Source organism: Sesamum indicum, linkage group LG11 (assembly GCF_026168435.1).
Source record: "Sesamum indicum cultivar Baizhima isolate 11 linkage group LG11, ASM2616843v1, whole genome shotgun sequence".
Lineage (NCBI taxonomy): Eukaryota > Viridiplantae > Streptophyta > Magnoliopsida > Lamiales > Pedaliaceae > Sesamum > Sesamum indicum.
In genome coordinates this window covers 10,297,661-10,317,199 of record NC_142667.1, presented here as the reverse complement: position 1 = coordinate 10,317,199, position 19,539 = coordinate 10,297,661, and the positions used below count along the sequence as shown (strand labels likewise).

General features: G+C 34.1%; 2 protein-coding genes across 2 annotated transcripts; one reads left to right on the top strand and one right to left on the bottom strand.

Annotated features, from left to right (window-relative positions):
- Positions 1 to 947: 947 nt before the first annotated feature.
- On the bottom strand, positions 948 to 5,936 carry LOC105173571 (ATP-dependent 6-phosphofructokinase 6). Its single transcript, XM_011095361.3, has 13 exons — positions 5,264 to 5,936; positions 4,791 to 4,837; positions 4,641 to 4,680; positions 4,197 to 4,259; positions 3,976 to 4,113; positions 3,309 to 3,467; positions 3,161 to 3,214; positions 2,960 to 3,028; positions 2,715 to 2,844; positions 2,252 to 2,517; positions 2,109 to 2,157; positions 1,850 to 2,004; positions 948 to 1,349 (listed from the first exon to the last, which is right to left on the bottom strand). The coding sequence occupies exons 1-13, from the start codon at positions 5,492 to 5,494 to the stop codon at positions 1,155 to 1,157; spliced, it is 1,596 nt and encodes a 531-aa protein (XP_011093663.1). The 5' UTR covers positions 5,495 to 5,936; the 3' UTR covers positions 948 to 1,154.
- A 6,053-nt stretch (positions 5,937 to 11,989) lies between these two features.
- On the top strand, positions 11,990 to 18,672 carry LOC105173570 (mitochondrial-processing peptidase subunit alpha). Its single transcript, XM_011095360.3, has 13 exons — positions 11,990 to 12,211; positions 13,050 to 13,289; positions 13,395 to 13,691; positions 13,784 to 13,951; positions 14,093 to 14,260; positions 14,362 to 14,442; positions 14,673 to 14,739; positions 15,014 to 15,111; positions 16,172 to 16,244; positions 16,570 to 16,640; positions 16,792 to 16,841; positions 18,171 to 18,283; positions 18,375 to 18,672. Exons 1-13 carry the CDS (start codon positions 12,173 to 12,175, stop codon positions 18,425 to 18,427), a joined length of 1,518 nt encoding a protein of 505 aa, XP_011093662.1. The 5' UTR covers positions 11,990 to 12,172; the 3' UTR covers positions 18,428 to 18,672.
- Positions 18,673 to 19,539: the final 867 nt, after the last annotated feature.

The following is a 19,539-nucleotide window of genomic DNA, read 5'->3' as shown; positions in this document are numbered from 1 at the left end:
CCAATTGTGGTGATATGACGGCCAAATGTTCAATTCTTTACTTGAATATGATGGATTTAAACTTCACTCATGATGTAGTGTTTGTGGTGGTGGTGGTGGGTCTATAATGCTTAACCTAATAAAGGTCTGATTCTGCTGACCGATGTGCTGATGGATTCATAGTGATCAAGTTGGAGGACATAGAGCTCACCATTTTATATGGATATATTATGGGATGGCAATGACACACTCTAGGCATGTCGATGGGTGGGTATTATTCTAGAGGACCCCATATTCAAGAAATATTTGTAGCTGTCATATATTCAATTAATTGGGACCGGTATGAGTTTTACCCGTTAGATCTTATACATACTAAAATGAATAAAATAATTATGCATGTTTTTTTTTGTTATGATATCAACAAAAAATATTACTAATTAATTATCCCTAGTTTTAAGATAATAGCTTATACTTTTTTAATATAAAGAACATTTTTCTCCAAAACTTTAATTCGTGAAAAAGCAAAATCATTATCATCATCATTAATTACCTATTTAAACAATCTACACAAAATTTTTCTACTAAAAATATCAACTCATGAAACCTCTTAATCTAATAAGAAGTCAATCTTTTAGCCAGAAATCAATTATTTGGTTTTATATATGGACTTTTTGAGTGAATGAAGAGATGCATTCTATAACCAGCAACAGCAGGAACAGTCACTATGGCAATGGTCATTAGACCATATATCTATATATATAACTGCAACTTCATTCTCTCAGTGCAGAAGCTGCAGTCCTTGTTGGGAATATCTGACTTTCGTAAAGACGTTTTGAACCGTGATTTCACTGCCCCTATTATATGGTAATGGAAATTCACTTCTGAAGTACGATAAAAACGGCCCAAGGCTTAACGAACGACAATTGTGGAAGCCTCCTTTCAGAAACAGCTCGAAAGTTTGATCAGTATGAGGTAAAAGAATTAAGAATTGATGTTGCAAAATATTGCATTACATCAAGAATCTGAAGAACCTTTGTGAAGTCCTTCTCTTAGCTATATCAATGGTGGCTATAAATTTACACTACTAGACATGCAACTGCTGCAGTGTGACTACTTCCTAAGAAAGCTAATTGAAGATGTATCCGAATCTCTGACTTTTACTAGAGCATTGTCGTTTAGCACGTAAAATCGTTGTTCATTACTGAACTGTATGCAAAGCCATCATCCAACAGTTCTGAGAGTGGTTCGTTCTCGTTGCTAGCTTGAATAACGCCGTTCTTACTGAAGAAACTGGGCTGGTTCGTCGACAAGAGAAGCCTCGCCCACATTCTATCTGTGATCACAACCTTGTTCTGCCTCTCAGTGATTCTCTGCATTCACAATTTGAATTTCATTATCAAGAAGGGAACTAATGGAACAAACATAGTTTTTTGAAACGAGAACGTAAACATAATGATTCCTAAAACAAAATTCTCCCAGCAAAAGTACTGAAGTGGGAGCGTAGGTCCACTGTTTTCTGGTGAAAATACAAGAGACGTATATATGAAAACGAAACGCTTTCAAAAACCAGCATCTGTAACAATACAGCATTTTAAGAGCAGAAAGACAGGGATGATATAGTGGCTGTTCTTGCGAAAGATAAGTCAGAGGTTCAAGTCCTCCTTAAAAAATAAAAAAGAACAAAAAGATGATGCTACACTAGTTGAACATGGCGCGGTCAAGTGGTGAGAGGATTTGAGAAAAGATGAAGGCCTCCACATATTATTAGTCAAGAAATGAAATATTCCCAAAGATTCACCCAGAAATCAGTGTATTTGTATTTGCTCTATGTTTTAGAGAAGTGGGAGCTTTGAAGTAGTGATTTACTCACATGGAAGGGTATATACGCATGTCTCCCATTTACAGGTCCTACAGTGAAAGATGTGTATCCAGCCATTGCTCCGTGAACCGCACTTTGAGCAAGAAGCGTGCAGTAGACATTGTCGGACGCATTGCTAGGAATAGCCCGGATCATATATGTTGGATCTGTGAGAAAAACGAAAAAAAAGAATCAATATCATGTTAGAGAACTGTCTTGAGTTTCAGGTCATTGATCTGTCACAAAAGTGCAGGATTTGCTTAGCACAAACCTATGTATTTGAGATTAATTGCCATCTTTTTTCCCTTGGAGAAATAATCCTGCAAATCAAAAGCAACCATTTACCATTTCATCTCTGAATTATGGTTTTCATTAGGCTCAACGCCCAAAAAAAAGGGAAGAAAGTGATCCAACCTTGATCTTTTGTGATATCCACAGTCCAACGTCTTGGAGAAGCTTGTTTCCCGAAGCATCTTGTTGATTTTGCAGTTCCGCACTCTCAGAAAGTAGCTCCTGCCCTGCCCCTTCAGCTATGACAATCACCATATGCCCATTTTCTTTAATTCTCTTCTCAATGTATTCAAGAAGTCCACCAGCTCCTTCAAGATAGAAAGGTGACTCTGGAATGAGGCAGCAGTCGACATCTCGGCTAGCAAGGGTAGCATACATAGCGATAAAGCCTGCAGCACCGCCATGGCACTTAGTGTAAACAAACGTAATTTGACGAAAAACTCACACTGTGTGATGAACAAGCAGTGATTGCTAATAAGAATAACCATCAATGAGTTCTCCATGGAATCGAACAACAATGTCGTTTTCTGAAAAGCATGTTACAATAGTATTTTGTATACTGACAGAAAATGGTAGAAAAATGTACCGCTATATCTCCCCATTAACTTGACAAGACCAATTCCATTCTCGGTGCTTGTAGCTTCAACATGTGCTGCATTAATGGCACGCTGGGCTTCCTCAACAGCCGAATCAAAACCAAAGGACTTGTCTATCACCTGCAGCAGAGGACAAGTCGGCATAAGAGGGTTTAGTTAGTATTGCATAGTTTGGAGGAATTAAAGCAATATCTCAGTCGGATGTATGCAGTTGTTGTGCTCAAAGAGTAAGTACCGGAATGTCATTATCTATTGTTTTCGGTATTCCAACAACTGCAACCTTAAGCCCGCGTCTTCTGATCTCCTGTAGGACAGTAATAAAATATTTTCGACATGATTACTTCAGTAAGAAGACTAGAACTGATGAATTAAAATTTCACTGTAAAGTTTGTGTAGATAATGAGGAAAAACATGTTCAGTTGAACCAAAACAATACCTCAAAGATTGCTGATGCTCCTTTCTGGGTTCCATCTCCTCCTATTATGTAGACCTGAAGGACAGCCAACAATGCAAAATTAGCACCAAGTTGCTCACCTGAATCCTATGACTCTCGACAATAATATCCAATATAAATTTAGGTGTACCTGATTGATTCCACGGTCTTGAATGCAGTCAACTATCTTTTTAGTGTTATGCCCACCTCGAGATGTCCCTAGGATCGTCCCGCCACGTTTGTGAATGTCGTTGACAGTGTTTGGTGTTAAAGAGATGGTGTTTCTAGAGTAAAAGCCTCGATATCCTCCCTACAAAAAGTATGTAGCCAATTAGCAGGTATTTACTTATGTTTCTCTGAACATATATAGAGAACAAATATAACCAACAGTACATACTTTGGGAAGTAACTTTTGGAAATCTGAAGAAACTTATTCAACAAACTATAACTTTTTGAATTAATGAATATCTCCATACCTCTCCATCAGTACATCACTAAAACAATAACTAGATTTTCAATTTTATCCGTCTTTCGTTCTTCCTTTATGTTTTCAGTTGCAGAAAAGCGTCTTATAATGTAAACTCTTCACATTTCTAGTGGTTGCGATGTTCTAAACATTTTTGGGCTACTTGATCAAGCAATGTGGCAGCAAACTTAGTGTTCAGAAGATCATTTTCCTCCTAATCAGATGCTATTTCCCATTCTTGAATTATAAACAAGTTATTACGACTTTTTCTCCATGAGAAAAGCGATAAGTCTAAAACAATGAAATGCTCAGCTTGATGTAACCATAGAGACACGATAATGCATTCACTTACATCTATTCCGACAACACTTGTTACGCCGTACATATGATGTAGACCGCATACTATTTCCCTGATAACTGTATTGAGACCAGGGCATAAGCCTCCACAGGTGACAATGCAAGCACGCACATCGTCAGACTCATAATAAACCTGAAAAGTGCACTTTCTTAGATTCCCAATACATGAAGGCCATTGCGAGCAGAAACAGAGACATACTATAAATGTCTACTTACTCTTTGGCGAGGACCAGCACGTCGAAAATGAGCTCCTCTTGGACTATCCTTGCGAACAACAATCTATAGGCGAAAAGGGGACATCAGACTCCAACTATGATACAAAACTGCACACATGCATGCAAATTGCCAGATCCATACAGTTTGCAAGATCAGAGAGAAAAACCAGGGCTTAACAAATTAAGGGGCCGTTTTCTTTATTGAAAATAAACATTTCACAGTCCCCCCTAACTCCAATTCGATACATGCTAGGAAAGGAGTTCCAGGCACCTCCTCCTCAAACCCCGTTTAGTCTTTAGCATTTAGCATTGTAAGAACTACAAATTTGTACTACAACAAACGGTGCATGTCCCCTTAATAAAAGTTCTTGCAAGAACAAGTAGAAAGGAATTTGAAAAGAAAACTTTTATTTTCTAGAAGTTAATATTGGTAGACAGGACTGACCTTTTGTGCAACTGTGTCATCCACATCGACAAAATACCGCCTGGTAGAAGAATTAATCAAGCTCCATTAGCCAACGTCTTCGCTACTGATTCTCATACCACAATATCCTGAAGAACTACAGAAAAACTGACATGAACTGAAGCAACTTACCTAACAACTGAGTATGCAGGATGGTCTTGCAACGGATTGGGATAAGTCTGTCACGGAGAAAAACAAGAAGAAAGTTAAAGAAACGATACGTCCTGAAGGATCTTTAGTTGAAGACTGCATTACGCTGATTAGTAGGTATTGGTAGCATATCAATAGTCGGAAATTTTCTTGCAACAGAAACACATATGCCAGACACATAACAAAGCCAGTTTAATCATAACGGTTCTGGGATTCCATAATTTCAAAGCATAATGCAAGTTGTTAGAATTGAGTTAATCGCATCCACATTACACTAACCTCCTACCAAAATTGTGGTCGTATAGGGGATCAAGAACAGGGAATTGGAAAGAAGATGAAACAGAGTACGTAACATAAACAACATTCCTACGCATACTTCAAACACTATACAAACTCACAAAGAACGATACTTGGAGTGTGGAAGGTGGGGAGGGGGGAGAGAGAGAGAGACATACAGGAAGATCAGGAATGTAGTCAGACAGATGTGGCACGTCCTCTAGAACATAACCAAATCCGGAAGTCACGTTTTTAGTCTTCGAAGCGCTCTCCTGCTCCATAGGCGCCAACTTGGCAAACCCGTTTCCTGATTTTGAGTATTCACCGTTTCCCTCAGCGCCGCCGGAGCGCGACCTCGGCACGGCTGTGTATACAGCACCACCATCAGTTCCATTACACAGCGACCCCATCGATTTGCAGTCCGCAAGTAGTCTGCTCCAAACGCAATATCTATTTATCTGTATATATGTATGTGCGAAACACCTGCTGATGATTGAAGTCAAAACTTGGCAGCCCGCCCAAGTTTTCTCGATCTGTAGATTACGAAGTTTTCAAGTTTGAACAAGAACGTCTGTTCGCTAATATCTTTTCCAGCCAAGAGTTGGGCTCATATATTTATAAGCTTACAACCGAAGTAGAATCCTAATAAATATATACTTCTTTCCAGATTCAAACTACATAACTAAATCGGATAGTTTACGGACAAGTTCAGTTTGATTCTGGTAAGTTATCCTTTGTATATTTATATGGGTTGAGTTGAAATAGGAAAACAGGCGGCAACGGTCTCTCGAGTAGTTCAAGCAAACATGGAGCTCACAGCTGAATGGAAAACCGAAAGCGAGTGGAAACTTCATCCAGATGGAGAAAGGGAAACGGCATCTGCCAAACGGAATTTTCGCGGTTATACGTTGATGTCCAAGTCTAGGACAACATGCTGATCAGCGGTTAATTGCATTTTACTCCCCTAAAATATTAGTATATACAAAGTCTCCCTAAATAAATAAAAATAACAAACACGGCCCAAAACTTTGAAAATGATGGAGTCTCGTTGCTCGTTTTTTAAAAAGTTTAGATAATGACGTTGCCCTTATGAGATTTATCATAATTATAATATTTTTTATTATTTAAAAAAATTATAAATACTTCTTTAAAATTAATTATTATCTAAAAGTTACTCCTATAACTATTATGTGAGAATATTTGTTACACGATCATTAATTTTTTTAATGTATTTTTAAATTTTTAAATAACGATGGGTATTTATAATAATTATAACAAACGTTAGAAAAGTAAATTGTAATTTACTCTATTTTTTCAAAAGAGAACTTATTGCACGACAAATATTTTTTTTCTTTTTTATTCTTTTGCAATGATTATATTAATACCTCAATCGATTTATCAGCAATACACCATATTAATACATTAATAGTAAAGAACAATGACATAAATTATAATAAATTTATATAAAATGAAATAAATACCTACATATTATTGAAACTTAAATTCATAAATATTGAACTTGTTCATGAGGGACATTTCTTACCTGTATAGAAAAATTTACGGGGGTTAATTAAAGAAAAAAAGATTTAAGTCGTATATATATTCAAAATAATATTATTAAATGGTAATTCTAAGTTAATAATATTAAGTATAATTATTTTATTAAAAATAGTTTTAACTTTAGGAAAAGGAAAATATTTGCTTGGTGTAATTATGATTTCATGAAGTAAGTTGAGTGGTGTTTCTAGAAATGTTGAATGTTTTATTTAGATTTCTAGATTCTATTATTTAATTTTATTTCAAAAGAACATTAGTGGTAGGACAAGGTTGACCTTGGTTAAATAATCATTAATTAAATTAAAATATAGGTTGATGGGAAGAGTATATGTGACGTTGAATTATGTAGCGTAGCATACAATATTTTAAGAAATATAATTTTCACTTCCGTTAATTATTATGATTAAAAGATAAAATTATGGTGAATTTCATTTAATCACAATTTTGCAACGATCATCGATTGTTGTTCTGCAAGTTTAATGAGTAAATTTTGATCTAATGTTCAGATATTAGGATTCTATTTTTTTAGGGCACAGAATAAATAAAAATAATTTTAAATAATAAATTTACTTATCCTAAGATATATTTTATTGAAATAGATCCAAATTTAATTAATAAGTGATGGGAAATAAATCAAGAGCTTACAATCCAAGTACACGAACCCATGAAAACTATAAATTGTAATTTGTTTTCTTCTCTCATTTGCCAAAAGTTCACATTTTCAATTTTTAATGGGGTGGGTGAGTGGGTGGGTCGGGGGGGGGGGGGTAAAATCATTTTTAATTGAGGTATGAAATTATCGATTAGGCCCTTACTGTACTTTTTTTTGAAAAAAAATAAAACAAATAATGGAGTGGATGAAAAAAATTAAAAAATTATAGAAAGATATTCCACTTAATCAATAAAAAATCAAAAATTTTAAAAATAAATAAATTTATAATTTTAGTTCACAAGGACATTTTAGTCAATGCACCGTACCACAAAAAATGGATGAAGAACTAATGAAAACTAATAAAATGAGCTAATTATTATATGACCATTACAATCGGGAGGGTATTGATAGTTTTTCAAATAATGAGGAGATATTCATAATTATGTCAAACGGAGATCGTTGTAATTTGCCCTATTTAATAAATTTCAAGATTTTAAAATACCTACTTCAACAAAAACAAAAATATTGATTTTCTAATATACTCTTATTTTATTTATATATTTTTCATAAATAATGGTCTCTTTAAGTAATCAGTTCTATCAACTTTTCTTACAACATTTAAAGTTAATTTCTTTTATCAATGTAGATTAATTATTCAACTTTTTTACTCAAGTAAATAAATACAATAAAAATTTAAATTTTACATACGCATAGCATGTGTTCATAAATATGTGTATTCTATCAACTACACATAGATTTATTATTGGAAAAATACAGACAACCCCTTGTGATATCGCAAATAAGCAAATTACCCCCTTATGAAAAAATAAATAGCGATTTACCTCCCTTTATTTTTTAAAATACAACGATTTATCCCCCTATAATTTTAAAAATAAAGCAATTTACCTCCCTGTATAAGAAGGTATATTGTTTTATTTTAAAAAGTATAGGGGGATATATTGCTATATTTTTTTCATAAAAGAATAATGTATTCATTTTCAATATCACATGGAAGTAAATTACTATTCACCTGATTTATTATGCTAAAGCAAACGAATAATATTAAATTCCCATAGAATATTCTGGTCCAAGCACTGGTCCGGTCAACATGTTTTTCTGGAAATTTGCATATTTAGCATATGGGATTTTTCCAAGTGAAAACGATGGGTTGAATGCTTGATTTTGAACACACACATTGTACGCAAACCACCAACGTGCTTAAGAAGGTCGGCTAAAGAGTGTTTAGGTGAGCTTATTTTAAATGCTTATCTATCTTTCATTGAAAAGATAATTTGAATGAGTAATTTTAATTTAAATATTCAATTTTATTTGTTTTTTAAAGTATTTTTTATTTTTACTACAACGAAACAATATTAGCATTTGACTATCATTTTAAGAGTATTCTTATGTCTTTCTTTTTCCCATCTATATATATGATGGATGTGTTTATAAGTTTATATATATATATATATATATTTCGGATTGAATAACTATAATTCCTTCAATTAAGTTGTCGTCCTAAACTGTAGGGTATGGAAGGATACAGTCAATTGGTGGACCGATTCGAGAATAAAATTTTAAAATCTTGTTGAGTTCATCACACAACCACAAAATGCAACGTCATTCGAGCCTATAGACAAAGGAGAAGTTGCAATCCAATGCCTACTAGTTCGACTGAACGTGAAAATGTTGGGGAGTGTATAGCTAGTCCTTCAATAGTGTACACCTCAATATTACTACATATCTCAATCGCCACAATAAGATGATTGGTTTCAATCAGCTCCATACGTTTTAAGCCATGCAAAAGCTTATTTTGCATATATTAATCTTGACCGTAGCATTAAGCAACCAGATGCACCAGGATATAATATTTCACCAATTTCATTTTCATCATTTAGTACATATTGTGATTATGTAGAATCTGATTTTGCAACATCATCAAGTCGATTGCATATTAATGCTAGTAATGATGATTATGAAGAAAATAAGTCAATATAGAATGTGGATGCGGAAATAAGAAGACCTCGCCGACAATGCCACCAATTGCAATTGTGGGACGGACTGGCATTTTTAAAATTTATAATTATTGTCATATTTGTAATAGGTGATTATAATTTTTTTAATTAATACATTTATAACTTTATTATTGATTATAATTAACATTTTTTAATTAATAAATATAATTTTTTTAAAAGAAAAAAACGGAATCGTCGACGGCATCCACAACTCTAAATCGTGATGCAATCCACAATTTCAATTAATTGGTAAAATTAAAATTGAAAATCTTATATGTATGTAATTACATAAAAAAATTATGACTATGATGAGAATGATGGTAAAATATTTCAAATAAGAATTAGTCTAACAAATAGTGTTTTACTTTCATTACTGTTTCAAATATTGAAAAAAATTGAAAATGAAATGAAACCAAACAAGGCTATATAGAGTAGGGTTTGGGTTGAGCCCAAAAGATTAGGTTTGAAAATCTTTTTCAACCCAAAATGGATTCACATGTATGAATGAAAAATGGACCACATAGAAAATGTTGAATCGTGTGTGTTTGGGACGGATTCCAAAAATTATATATTTTTTAAGTTGAAAATTTTATGCTAGATTTTAGTAAATTATGTGATACTATAATATCAAATAATGGTGGCTTAAAGATGCACCCATTGGAAATATAGGCTTGACCAACATAGAGGCTCACTTTATGCACAAGCCTAATAGAAAATCTTGAGATGTCCGGGGCTTGATATGGAGTAGCCTCCATGATCCAGATACTCGAATATGGATTTGTGGAAGAGTGGGCCATGATCAAACGCCTATTGGCCCAGGGGGCTCGGAGCTGACTTCGTCGCCATGCTAGCCACGTTCTCAAGTGGTGGAAGATCATTCTTTCCAAATGAGAATAGATGTCTACGTAGGTTGTGACAAGTATAAAAAGATAATGATAAGTATTGCATGCGCCCCAACTACCTCTTAGGAACTCGTGACTTATCCAATCAAAACTCCTCCTAGCCGGACTTTTTGAAATCTTTATTAACGACTTTCAGATTTTGAGGAGACTTATCCATAATAACTGTTGATCCAAGTCTTCAGGGATTACACTTTTTCATCCACTGGGAGATTATGGCTATAAAAGTTAGGCTTTCCCCCTCGGTTAAGGGAAAGCCTCTTTTGCACAAACACACGTACAAACACATTGCTAGAGCATTTTAATAATCATATTCTTTTGTCATCTCCTAAGCACTCATTGATACCTTATTTCTTTTAATTTTAACTTTCTGTGACTGTATTACTGACTCGAATGTCGGTGTACTAATATTTTTTTTTTTTACGAATTCCCTTTTTCAGGCCTGAAAGGATTTGATCCAAAAACTTCGTGATTATTCAAACGAGCGATTCTTACTTGCATAAAAAAAATAGAATTATAAATTATCAGACCTTAGTAATTACTTTTCTTAAAATATTGCTAAGAGCAATCAAATGACAATTTAAAAATAGTAAAAGAAAATATTACAACCTAATATTTCATTTCTATGGGATCTCAAGTTTTAATTCAAAATTGAAAACTCATAACAAAGTTTGGAGAAAATGAAAAGCAAAAAGAAAAAGGATAAATTGCATAGCAGCCCCTCTGTTTTGGTGAAATAGCATGAAACCTCCCCATATTATTTTTTTTAGATAAATCCCCCGTCTCGTGTTATGAAAAAGGCAGCAAAATACTCACTTTATGTTAGAAATTAACAAAGAGTGCATGTCACACGCCAAAAATGTGTGTATTTATTCTTTAATACCTTTTGATATTATTTTATAATTGCAAAAGTCTATTTTACCTCTTTTTTGATATGTAAGAGAAAATTAATATTTTAGTTTAAATATATTTTAATAAATCATATATTGTTGATTGATTAATTATTATTTAGTTTTAAATTAACAAATCAATATACAAAAATTAATATACTAAAACTCACTTTTTAAATTAAAAATTTATATGAATATGAATAAAAGTCACTTATAATAATATATTTAGTTTAAATATATTCAATAAATTATATACTTATTTATAAAATGTACTAATTAAATATCAACATACCAAAAAATTATATCAATTTTTTAAGTTATATTATTTACTGTAAAAATAATATTTAAATTAAAACTATTATTTACACTAAAATTTTGATATATTTTTATTATTTTTATATTGTTGAAAAACTTAAATTATTTTTATAACTTTTTTTAAAAATTCAAGAATGATATATTTTTTTGCCGTCTCCTTCTCTGTCTCCTCATCGTCAAAAGGAGAATAAGTCTGAGTAACGACGACTCTAGACGGCCTTCGTTACGTGTGTCTTTATATATATATATATATTATATTATGTATACATAGTGTATATATAATTACATATTAAAAATATTTACTTTAAATTATTTAAAAGCTAAATCATTTATTTTTTAATAATTGAAGTTCAATAATAATTATAAAAAGGGTATAAGGGATAATTTAACACAAATTTTAATATAATTAAATTTATTTTTTAGAGTGTGCAACATTTCAAAAAATATAGAAATTGTTTGTCTATTTTTATAATATAAGAAAAATTTTAGGTAAAATAAAATAATACAGAAAAGTTTTATACAATTTATCAAAGAGATAAAATGAAAAAGCCTAAGGAAGATTACATTCTTTCGCTCGTGTAAAGCCCAGGTCGAGGCCAGCGTTCTCACGTGTGGGGATCTTCATTCGCCGTTCTCTCCTCCTCTTCTTCCCTCTTCCTGCACTCTCTGTAGTTCTCAGCCCTTTCTCTCTCTCTCTCCGAACACACACAAAAACCACATTTCCCTTTTGAATTCACCGATTGGCCATAGCATTTTTAGTATGTATAGAACGGCGGCGTCAAGAGTCAGGGCTCTCAAGGTACGCAATCATCTCTAATCCTCTTAACCCTAGCTTCTATCCCCTCACCACACGCACTCGCACTCGCACTCACACTCACACTCGCACTCGCGTAGAACATGTACGAACTGATTGATTTTCTATTGGTATTTAGGTCTATATATATCTTCGTTTTCTGTGCGCATGATTCTATTATTTAGATCTGATGGCTGCTCAACGAGGACTATCGTGTTTTAATATGTTAGTGGTTATCTGAATTTTCGCGCGGCTGCAAAGTTTTGATGGAAAATACCGTCGCTTGTAAGAAAATTTGATCTTTATTATCGATGGTTAGCTTAAGCTTAAAATGAACATTGTCTGGTAGGAGCATTCTTCCTTCAGTGTGGTTTTATATGTTGTAATAAGAATGCTGCTTGCTGTAGCATAGAATCATTTTTATCAGGATACTTGATTCTAAGCATTGTGGAGCTGCTAACAAAGTGATGAATGCCTGATAAGAGTGTCTATTTTTCTATGCGGCTTCACTTTTTATTCAATTAATGTTGCTTAGTATAAGAATCGAATCTTTAGTTGCCCGTGAAGGTGGGAACTTTGCGCTGTACGAGTTGGTGTTTTTACTTTACATTTTTAGGACATGAAATTGTAATTAAGTCCACAAAATTAGTTTATGATGGTCATATAATGGTTAGCATTAAAAGAATGGCTGCATAGCAGTGAATCCCTGTCAAAACTGTTAATGATTATATTGAAGTGGCTGTATGATTTTCTTGAATGATCAGTGCCTCAAATAGTACTTGAGAAGAGTTTGTATGCTGTCGTCTACTAATGAAGCTCTACGGATTGGATTTGTTTATCTCAGGGCCGAACAGGATACAGGGGATTAGCTAGATATGCGAGTACAAGTGCTATTGCAACCAAGTCATCATCAGGAGGTCTTTTTGGTTGGCTGACCGGTGAGAAGTCGTCTTCGCTTCCACCTCTAGATTTCCCACTTAAGGATGTTGTTCTGCCCCCTCCATTGCCGGACTATGTTGAGCCTGGAAAGACCAAGATAACCACTCTTCCGAATGGTCTAAAAGTTGCGTCTGAACCTTCAGCGGTAGGGGATGATTTTATGTTTTTCTTTTCACTGTTATAGGAATAATTATTATTGTTATTTTAGTAAAGAATGTATTGATTGATTAAGCTTGCTTATCTTCATCAGAACCCTGCAGCTTCAATTGGGTTATATGTCGATTGTGGCTCAATCCATGAAACTCCAGCTTCATATGGGGCCACACATCTTTTGGAGCGTATGGCCTTCAAAAGTACCACTAACCGGAGCCACCTGCGTATCGTACGAGAAGTTGAGGCAATTGGTGGCAATGTAACTGCATCAGTCTCTCGGGAGCATATGAGTTACACCTACGATGCACTGAAGTCCTATGTTCCTCAAATGGTAGAGCTTCTTATTGACTGTGTTAGAAATCCAGCTTTCTTGGACTGGGAAGTTAGTGAACAGGTATATCTTTTCTTCTTTTCTTGGGAAGACATATTTAGTCTTTCTTTCCTATTTGAGAATTGCAATAAAATTTTGTGATGCCCTCTTTGCAGGTCCATAAGGTGAACGCAGAGATCAGTGAATTGTCAAAAAATCCTCAGCACCTGCTTTTGGAGGCTATTCATTCAACTGGTTACTCTGGTCCCTACGCAAATGCTCTTTTGGCTTCAGAATCTGCACTTGGCAGTTTGAATAGCACAGTTTTGGAGGAGTTTGTTTCCGTTAGTCTCAAGAAATAAATCTTTTTGTTTCAGTTGCAACACTTTCTTTTCTGAAGCTGCGGTGCAGTTGTTCATCTTTAGAATTTTTTTCCCATTGATTCGGTATCATTATCACTTATAATTGTCTATGTTGTGGTTTAGGAAAACTATACTGCTCCTAGGATGGTCCTTGCAGCATCAGGTGTTGACCATGATAAACTTTTAGAATATGCGGAGCCACTTCTCTCTGATCTTCCTAAAGTTTCTCGACCTTCGGAGCCAAAGCCAATTTATACTGGAGGCGATTTTCGTCGTCAAGGTGATGCCGGGGTGCGTATCATAAATATCCCAGATCACATTTTGATTTGTTTCCTGAATGAATGTTGGTTTGTAAACTTTGGCATTATATAATATTCCCAATTTGTAATCAGATGACTCACTTCGCTCTTGCATTTGAACTTCCTGGCGGCTGGGTTAAGGAAAAAGATGCTATTACATTGACTGTTCTCCAGGTTTCCTTATTCACTTGTTTATCTCTGTTTTTGGATAATTACTAACACCCCTTCATGATTTGTTACTTCTGAACAAATAAGACTTTTGAAAAACTCTTTTGCATAAATGTCTACTTTCTATCAAGTAATGCTTGTTTACTTTGTTTTACTGCCTTCTGGCCATCTGTTGTTTCTTAATTTTGAACTGAACCTCATTCCTTAAGAAGATACTGATGTTGATTATGTCATAGATGCTTATGGGGGGAGGTGGATCTTTCTCAGCTGGTGGTCCTGGAAAGGGGATGTACTCAAGATTATGTAAGTTGTATTATGATACTGTTAAACTAAATGAGTAAAGCAACTCATGCATAACATGCATAACCACTTTAATTGTGTTTTAACTGCACGTCACGTTTAATTCCCTACTTAAGAAATGGCACAACTTAAGACTTTATCTTCTAAGTTTTAACCCATGCTTTAATGTCTTCTTAAGTCCAATTCAGCATAGTGTTTTTCTGTTTTACTCTTTGTGCTGGATAAATTTTATTATAAACAGATTTATCATGTGTTGTTATGTTTAACTCATATGCAGATCTCCGTGTCCTGAACGAGCATCCTCAGATTCAGGCTTTTTCTGCATTTAGCAGCATTTATAATCATACTGGATTATTTGGAATTCAAGCTACCACTGTAAGGAAGTTTTTCAATTTGCACATACTTTTGAACTTTGAAGGGCTTTTGTATATATATTGTTTGTGGTTGCTAATACTGCAATTTTTTCTTGATCTATATGTTTCTATTTTTTTAGTGGACTCATTGTACTGTATCATACTTTTGGCATTTTCTTTTGTTTTATTTTTAACTGGTGATGTACTGATGTTTCATAAAGAAATTGATGGAGCTTAAATTTTAAACATTAGCATGGCACTTTGATGTATGTCTGATGATGCATTGACGTGGACTTAATAATTTTGAAGACGAGGGGCTGTACCATAATGGTGGGTGATGGATTGATCAAAGAAAACTATTAAACCTGGGGAAATTTCTGGATGAGCAAGAGAAAGGGGAGATGTTGACTGTTACCCATTCTAGAAGCAATCATTACTGAAATGAGCAATCATCTTTCAGCCAACTAGGGGATGTTCATGTGCATATTGGAGTTTCACTTCTGATCTGAGATAAATCAAAGTTGGTCAATATTAATAGTTGTTCTGACTGATCATTGTCAAACTTGAGATGCTGTTCGGTCGCTTTCCCTTAAACTGCCAATGTGTGGATACGCTGTATTATTAATTAGTTTGGTTCTTGTGAGAGTTTCTCCATATTTTTCATTGTCTATTATCATTGTTTCTGATGCACCATCTATTTTAAACTGTGTGGATATATCTGATACCTCTGTAACACACAATTCTGCCTGTTTTCAAGAATTATGAAACAATATCTTAAATTATGTCAATTGTTTATTCATGTTTTTACTGCCAAAAGCATTTCAATTAAATCAATATCTTTTCTTAATATCTCTAGCTTAGCTATAAAGACGCCATCACATGAATACTGACAATTACTTTTTTGTCATGGTGATACATCTAATAGTTGGTGCTCAGAAAATATTGTGTTTGAGATGACCAAAACAAGTAGGGAACATGTGCATACTGTATATTGAAGTTCAGAGTGATTTTTCACTTGCCAATTTTGCAAAATATTCTCCTGTCAAACTTTGAAGGTGACAAAACCACTTCCTTGAATTCAGGGGTCTGATTTTGCAATCCATGCTATTGATGTAGCTGTTAAAGAGCTCATTGCAGTTGCGACTCCCGGAGAAGGTAAAGACCTTACTGAATATTTGTCTTTAAATCAGTTGCTTTTCGCAGTTTTTTTATTGGTTTCTGGTGACTGATGATCCTGAAAGTTTTTGAATAGTTGCTACTATTACTATGCATCATATAAACATTTTATTTTTCATATGCGATTGCTTTAATGTATTCTAGCTGTACCTTCTCCCTTTCCAGGGATTCGATTAAATTTACATTTCATTTGTGAGCTAAATCAAACATTTGGTAATATAGATCTGCTTATCCAGTTTGCTTGATGCTTTTGTTTTTCTGCTAAATTTCCTCAACTTGTTAGCCCCTCATTTTGGTGTTGCAGTTGACCAGGTACAACTAAATCGTGCAAAACAATCGACAAAGTCTGCCATTTTGATGAACCTTGAATCCAGAGTATGAAATTTTGCCCTTACATCATATGGCTTTTAAATCTTATTCCAGAAAGTTTGAGATAATAATTCAGCAGTTTTCTTGCATTAAAAGTGAGTACATTTCTTTCTATGCTTGTAATTTATCTTATTCACTGTTTTTGGTTTCATTGCAGATGGTTGCATCGGAAGACATAGGTAAACAAATTTTGACGTATGGAGAGAGGTGCGTCCTCTTTACTTGAGAATTACTTGGTAGTGATTATGAATGGAAAGTGCAAATGGATTTGTGAGAGGATGTTCTTTATCAATCCTTCAAAAGAGTGTCCACTATGTTCTAATAGTTCCCTTCATACTAAGCGTTAACAGAAATAACTTTGTAACTAGTTCAAATTATGTACTTCAACACACACAAAAAGGAAAAAAGAACAAAAGGAAAAGTAAATGATAACCTATATAAGAAAATGGAGGAAAAAGAATCCCAGCGTTTGGCCTATAACAATATAATAATACCTGTAAAACTAAATTATGTGCATCTTTATTCGTCATGATTGCCACTTAGTATCTATTTTTAAGTGCTCAAGAAAACTTTTACCTAGTATATCATAAAGAGAAAGTGCCAACCGGGGAAAGGGGGGGTTATCAGTAAGTAAAATTCAGATATGACGGAGGTCTATTTCACATTTGATGTGTATGTTTTTATTTAACTTGGTTTAACGGTTTAGCCCCTAGTGCCCCACTTATGTCATGAGTACACACCTAATTGAGGACATAGAGCTCGCAACTATATGTGGGTGTATTGTAGGTTGGTGGTTGCCGGCCTATAATACTTGATCTAGTGGAGAACTGGAGATTGGATTTAACATATTTAATGCGTAGATGGGCTTATGGTGATCAAGTTAGACAAAGCCTCGATGAACTTTTGCCCGAGAAACATTTTGTGGTGGTTAGGTTTCCTTTGTTGGGTTGATCAAGACCAGGTCTAACCCAATCTAACCTTTCATTCCCCAAAAAATGAAAACAGAAAAAGACGAAACCCTGTGGAAGAAAGAACATAGAAAACTTTTCACCGGATGACATCTTTTGTTAGCTATACCCCGTTATTTTGACCTAATTTTATTGAGTGAATAACTAATTTGTTCTTTGAATTCTGAGAGATATAGGCATTGGAGTTTCTTCTCAATTTGAAAATTTGGGTTGATCAAGAGTCAAGACCAGGTTTAACCTGTCCTAAGCTTTCATTCCCCAAAAAATGAAAAAAGGAAAAAACAAAAACCTGTAGAAGAAAGAACATAGAAAACTTTTCACTGAATGACATCATTTGTCAGCTATTCCCCAGTTTTTTTTTTACCTATTTTTATTGAGCTAATAAGTAATTTATGCTTTGAATTCTGAAAGATTTGAGTTCTCAATTTGAAATTTTTTGGCTTGTACTTTGCTCTTCCGGGGGCATAACTCCACTACTTGTGTTAGATTTCTCTGTTTAGCTGAGAATTTGCAAGTTCAGAGGTCATTAAGCTGACAATAAAATGGCTACTTTCTTTTGCATCTATAGGAAACCTGTGGAGCATTTCTTGAAGGCTGTTGACGAAGTTACAGCACAAGATCTTGCTAAAATTGCACAAAAGCTTTTATCGTCTCCCCTCACAATGGCGTCTTATGGCGATGGTAACTAATTTCTCCTAAAAGATTCTTTAATGTTTCCTGGAGCATATGGTTTATCAGCATCCTTTATTTCTCATGTGCTCTCAATCTGCAGTGCTTCATCTGCCAAGCTATGATGCTGTTAGCAGCAGATTCCATTCAAAATGAAGTAATCGTTCGCTTGCTCTGATAAGAAACCTTCACCGATGTCCTGTATTTGGGGCCATTTGAAATTGTTGAGCTTGCCCTTTGAAGTATTAGATGGAAATAAGAAGAGTTGAATGCTCAACATGACCAATAATTGGTGAAATACTTGGCAAGAAGCACTTTCATGCCTGATTCATTGTATGCTTTGTAATTTAGCATGTTAAAATTTTGCGGTTTCAAAATTATCTTGGTTTTTCATTGCTGAAGTTGTACTGGGAAAATTGAATGTTTTTGTGCTTTCTCTACGGCTTAATGTTTTGCATGCTTGATGCCTACTCCAGAAATATCTTGGCTACGGCTGCTGCTTCTGGAGTGGCTGCAAACTGGTTTTATTATCTTAATGAATAAGACTGTGGCTAGCTTTGTCTGTGTTCTCCATTTCCTGAGTGAACGACAAATGTTACACAATGTCTATAGTTGCCCAAGGGTTTAAAGATCTATCTGAGGTGAAAAGTTAATCAAAACTAGCTGTTATCGTACACTCAATGTGTGTGGAATTGGCGAAAATTTGCTCAGTACTTGTGTAGATATGCAACTTTAATTACATAATTTTAGTTACAAGTGTTATACTGCCTTTTTTTTTAAAAAAATTAAATAAATAAAATGTGGCTGTATTCATGTATTTCATGCGTTTACAGTCAATATGTTGAAATTTGTGAGGAACAATAAAATTAAATAGAGGGGAGAGGGTAAAAAAGAATACGAAAGGAGAAACAAATTATATAAACTTCCTTATCATTTTTCATTTAGGGTTGATTTCATACATACACAAAAAGGGTTAAACTCATTTTATTCTGATATATGCTAAATGTTTAAAAATTTTCTTATGAAAAATAAAATTTAAATTTCAACCCTACGTTCTCAACAATGAATCACATTATTTCCCAATCAATAGAAATGTATTTTTAAATGTAATGATTAAAATACCCCTTCATATATATGTGGAGATGTTTCGCTAGGTTTAGACCGGAGCCTTATTTCAATTTTTTTTGAGAGAAAATCTGAAAAGACCTTAGTTCTTAAGGGGCTTATGTTATTTAGATAGAAAAGTCGAATTTGTCCGTTAAATTTGG

Excerpts from the sequence above, each read along its gene's own strand:
- LOC105173570 (XM_011095360.3), top strand. The coding sequence starts at position 12,173 with ATGTATAGAACGGCGGCGTCAAGAGTCAGGGCTCTCAAG. Across the intron at positions 13,692-13,783 it reads ACTGGGAAGTTAGTGAACAG|GTCCATAAGGTGAACGCAGA; the intron begins GTATATCTTTTC and ends CCCTCTTTGCAG. Across the intron at positions 18,284-18,374 it reads AATGGCGTCTTATGGCGATG|TGCTTCATCTGCCAAGCTAT; the intron begins GTAACTAATTTC and ends CTCAATCTGCAG.
- LOC105173571 (XM_011095361.3), bottom strand. The coding sequence starts at position 5,494 with ATGGGGTCGCTGTGTAATGGAACTGATGGTGGTGCTGTATACACAGCC. Across the intron at positions 3,215-3,308 it reads AAGACCGTGGAATCAATCAG|GTCTACATAATAGGAGGAGA; the intron begins GTACACCTAAAT and ends GCTGTCCTTCAG. Across the intron at positions 2,518-2,714 it reads GTTAATGGGGAGATATAGCG|GCTTTATCGCTATGTATGCT; the intron begins GTACATTTTTCT and ends GCGGTGCTGCAG.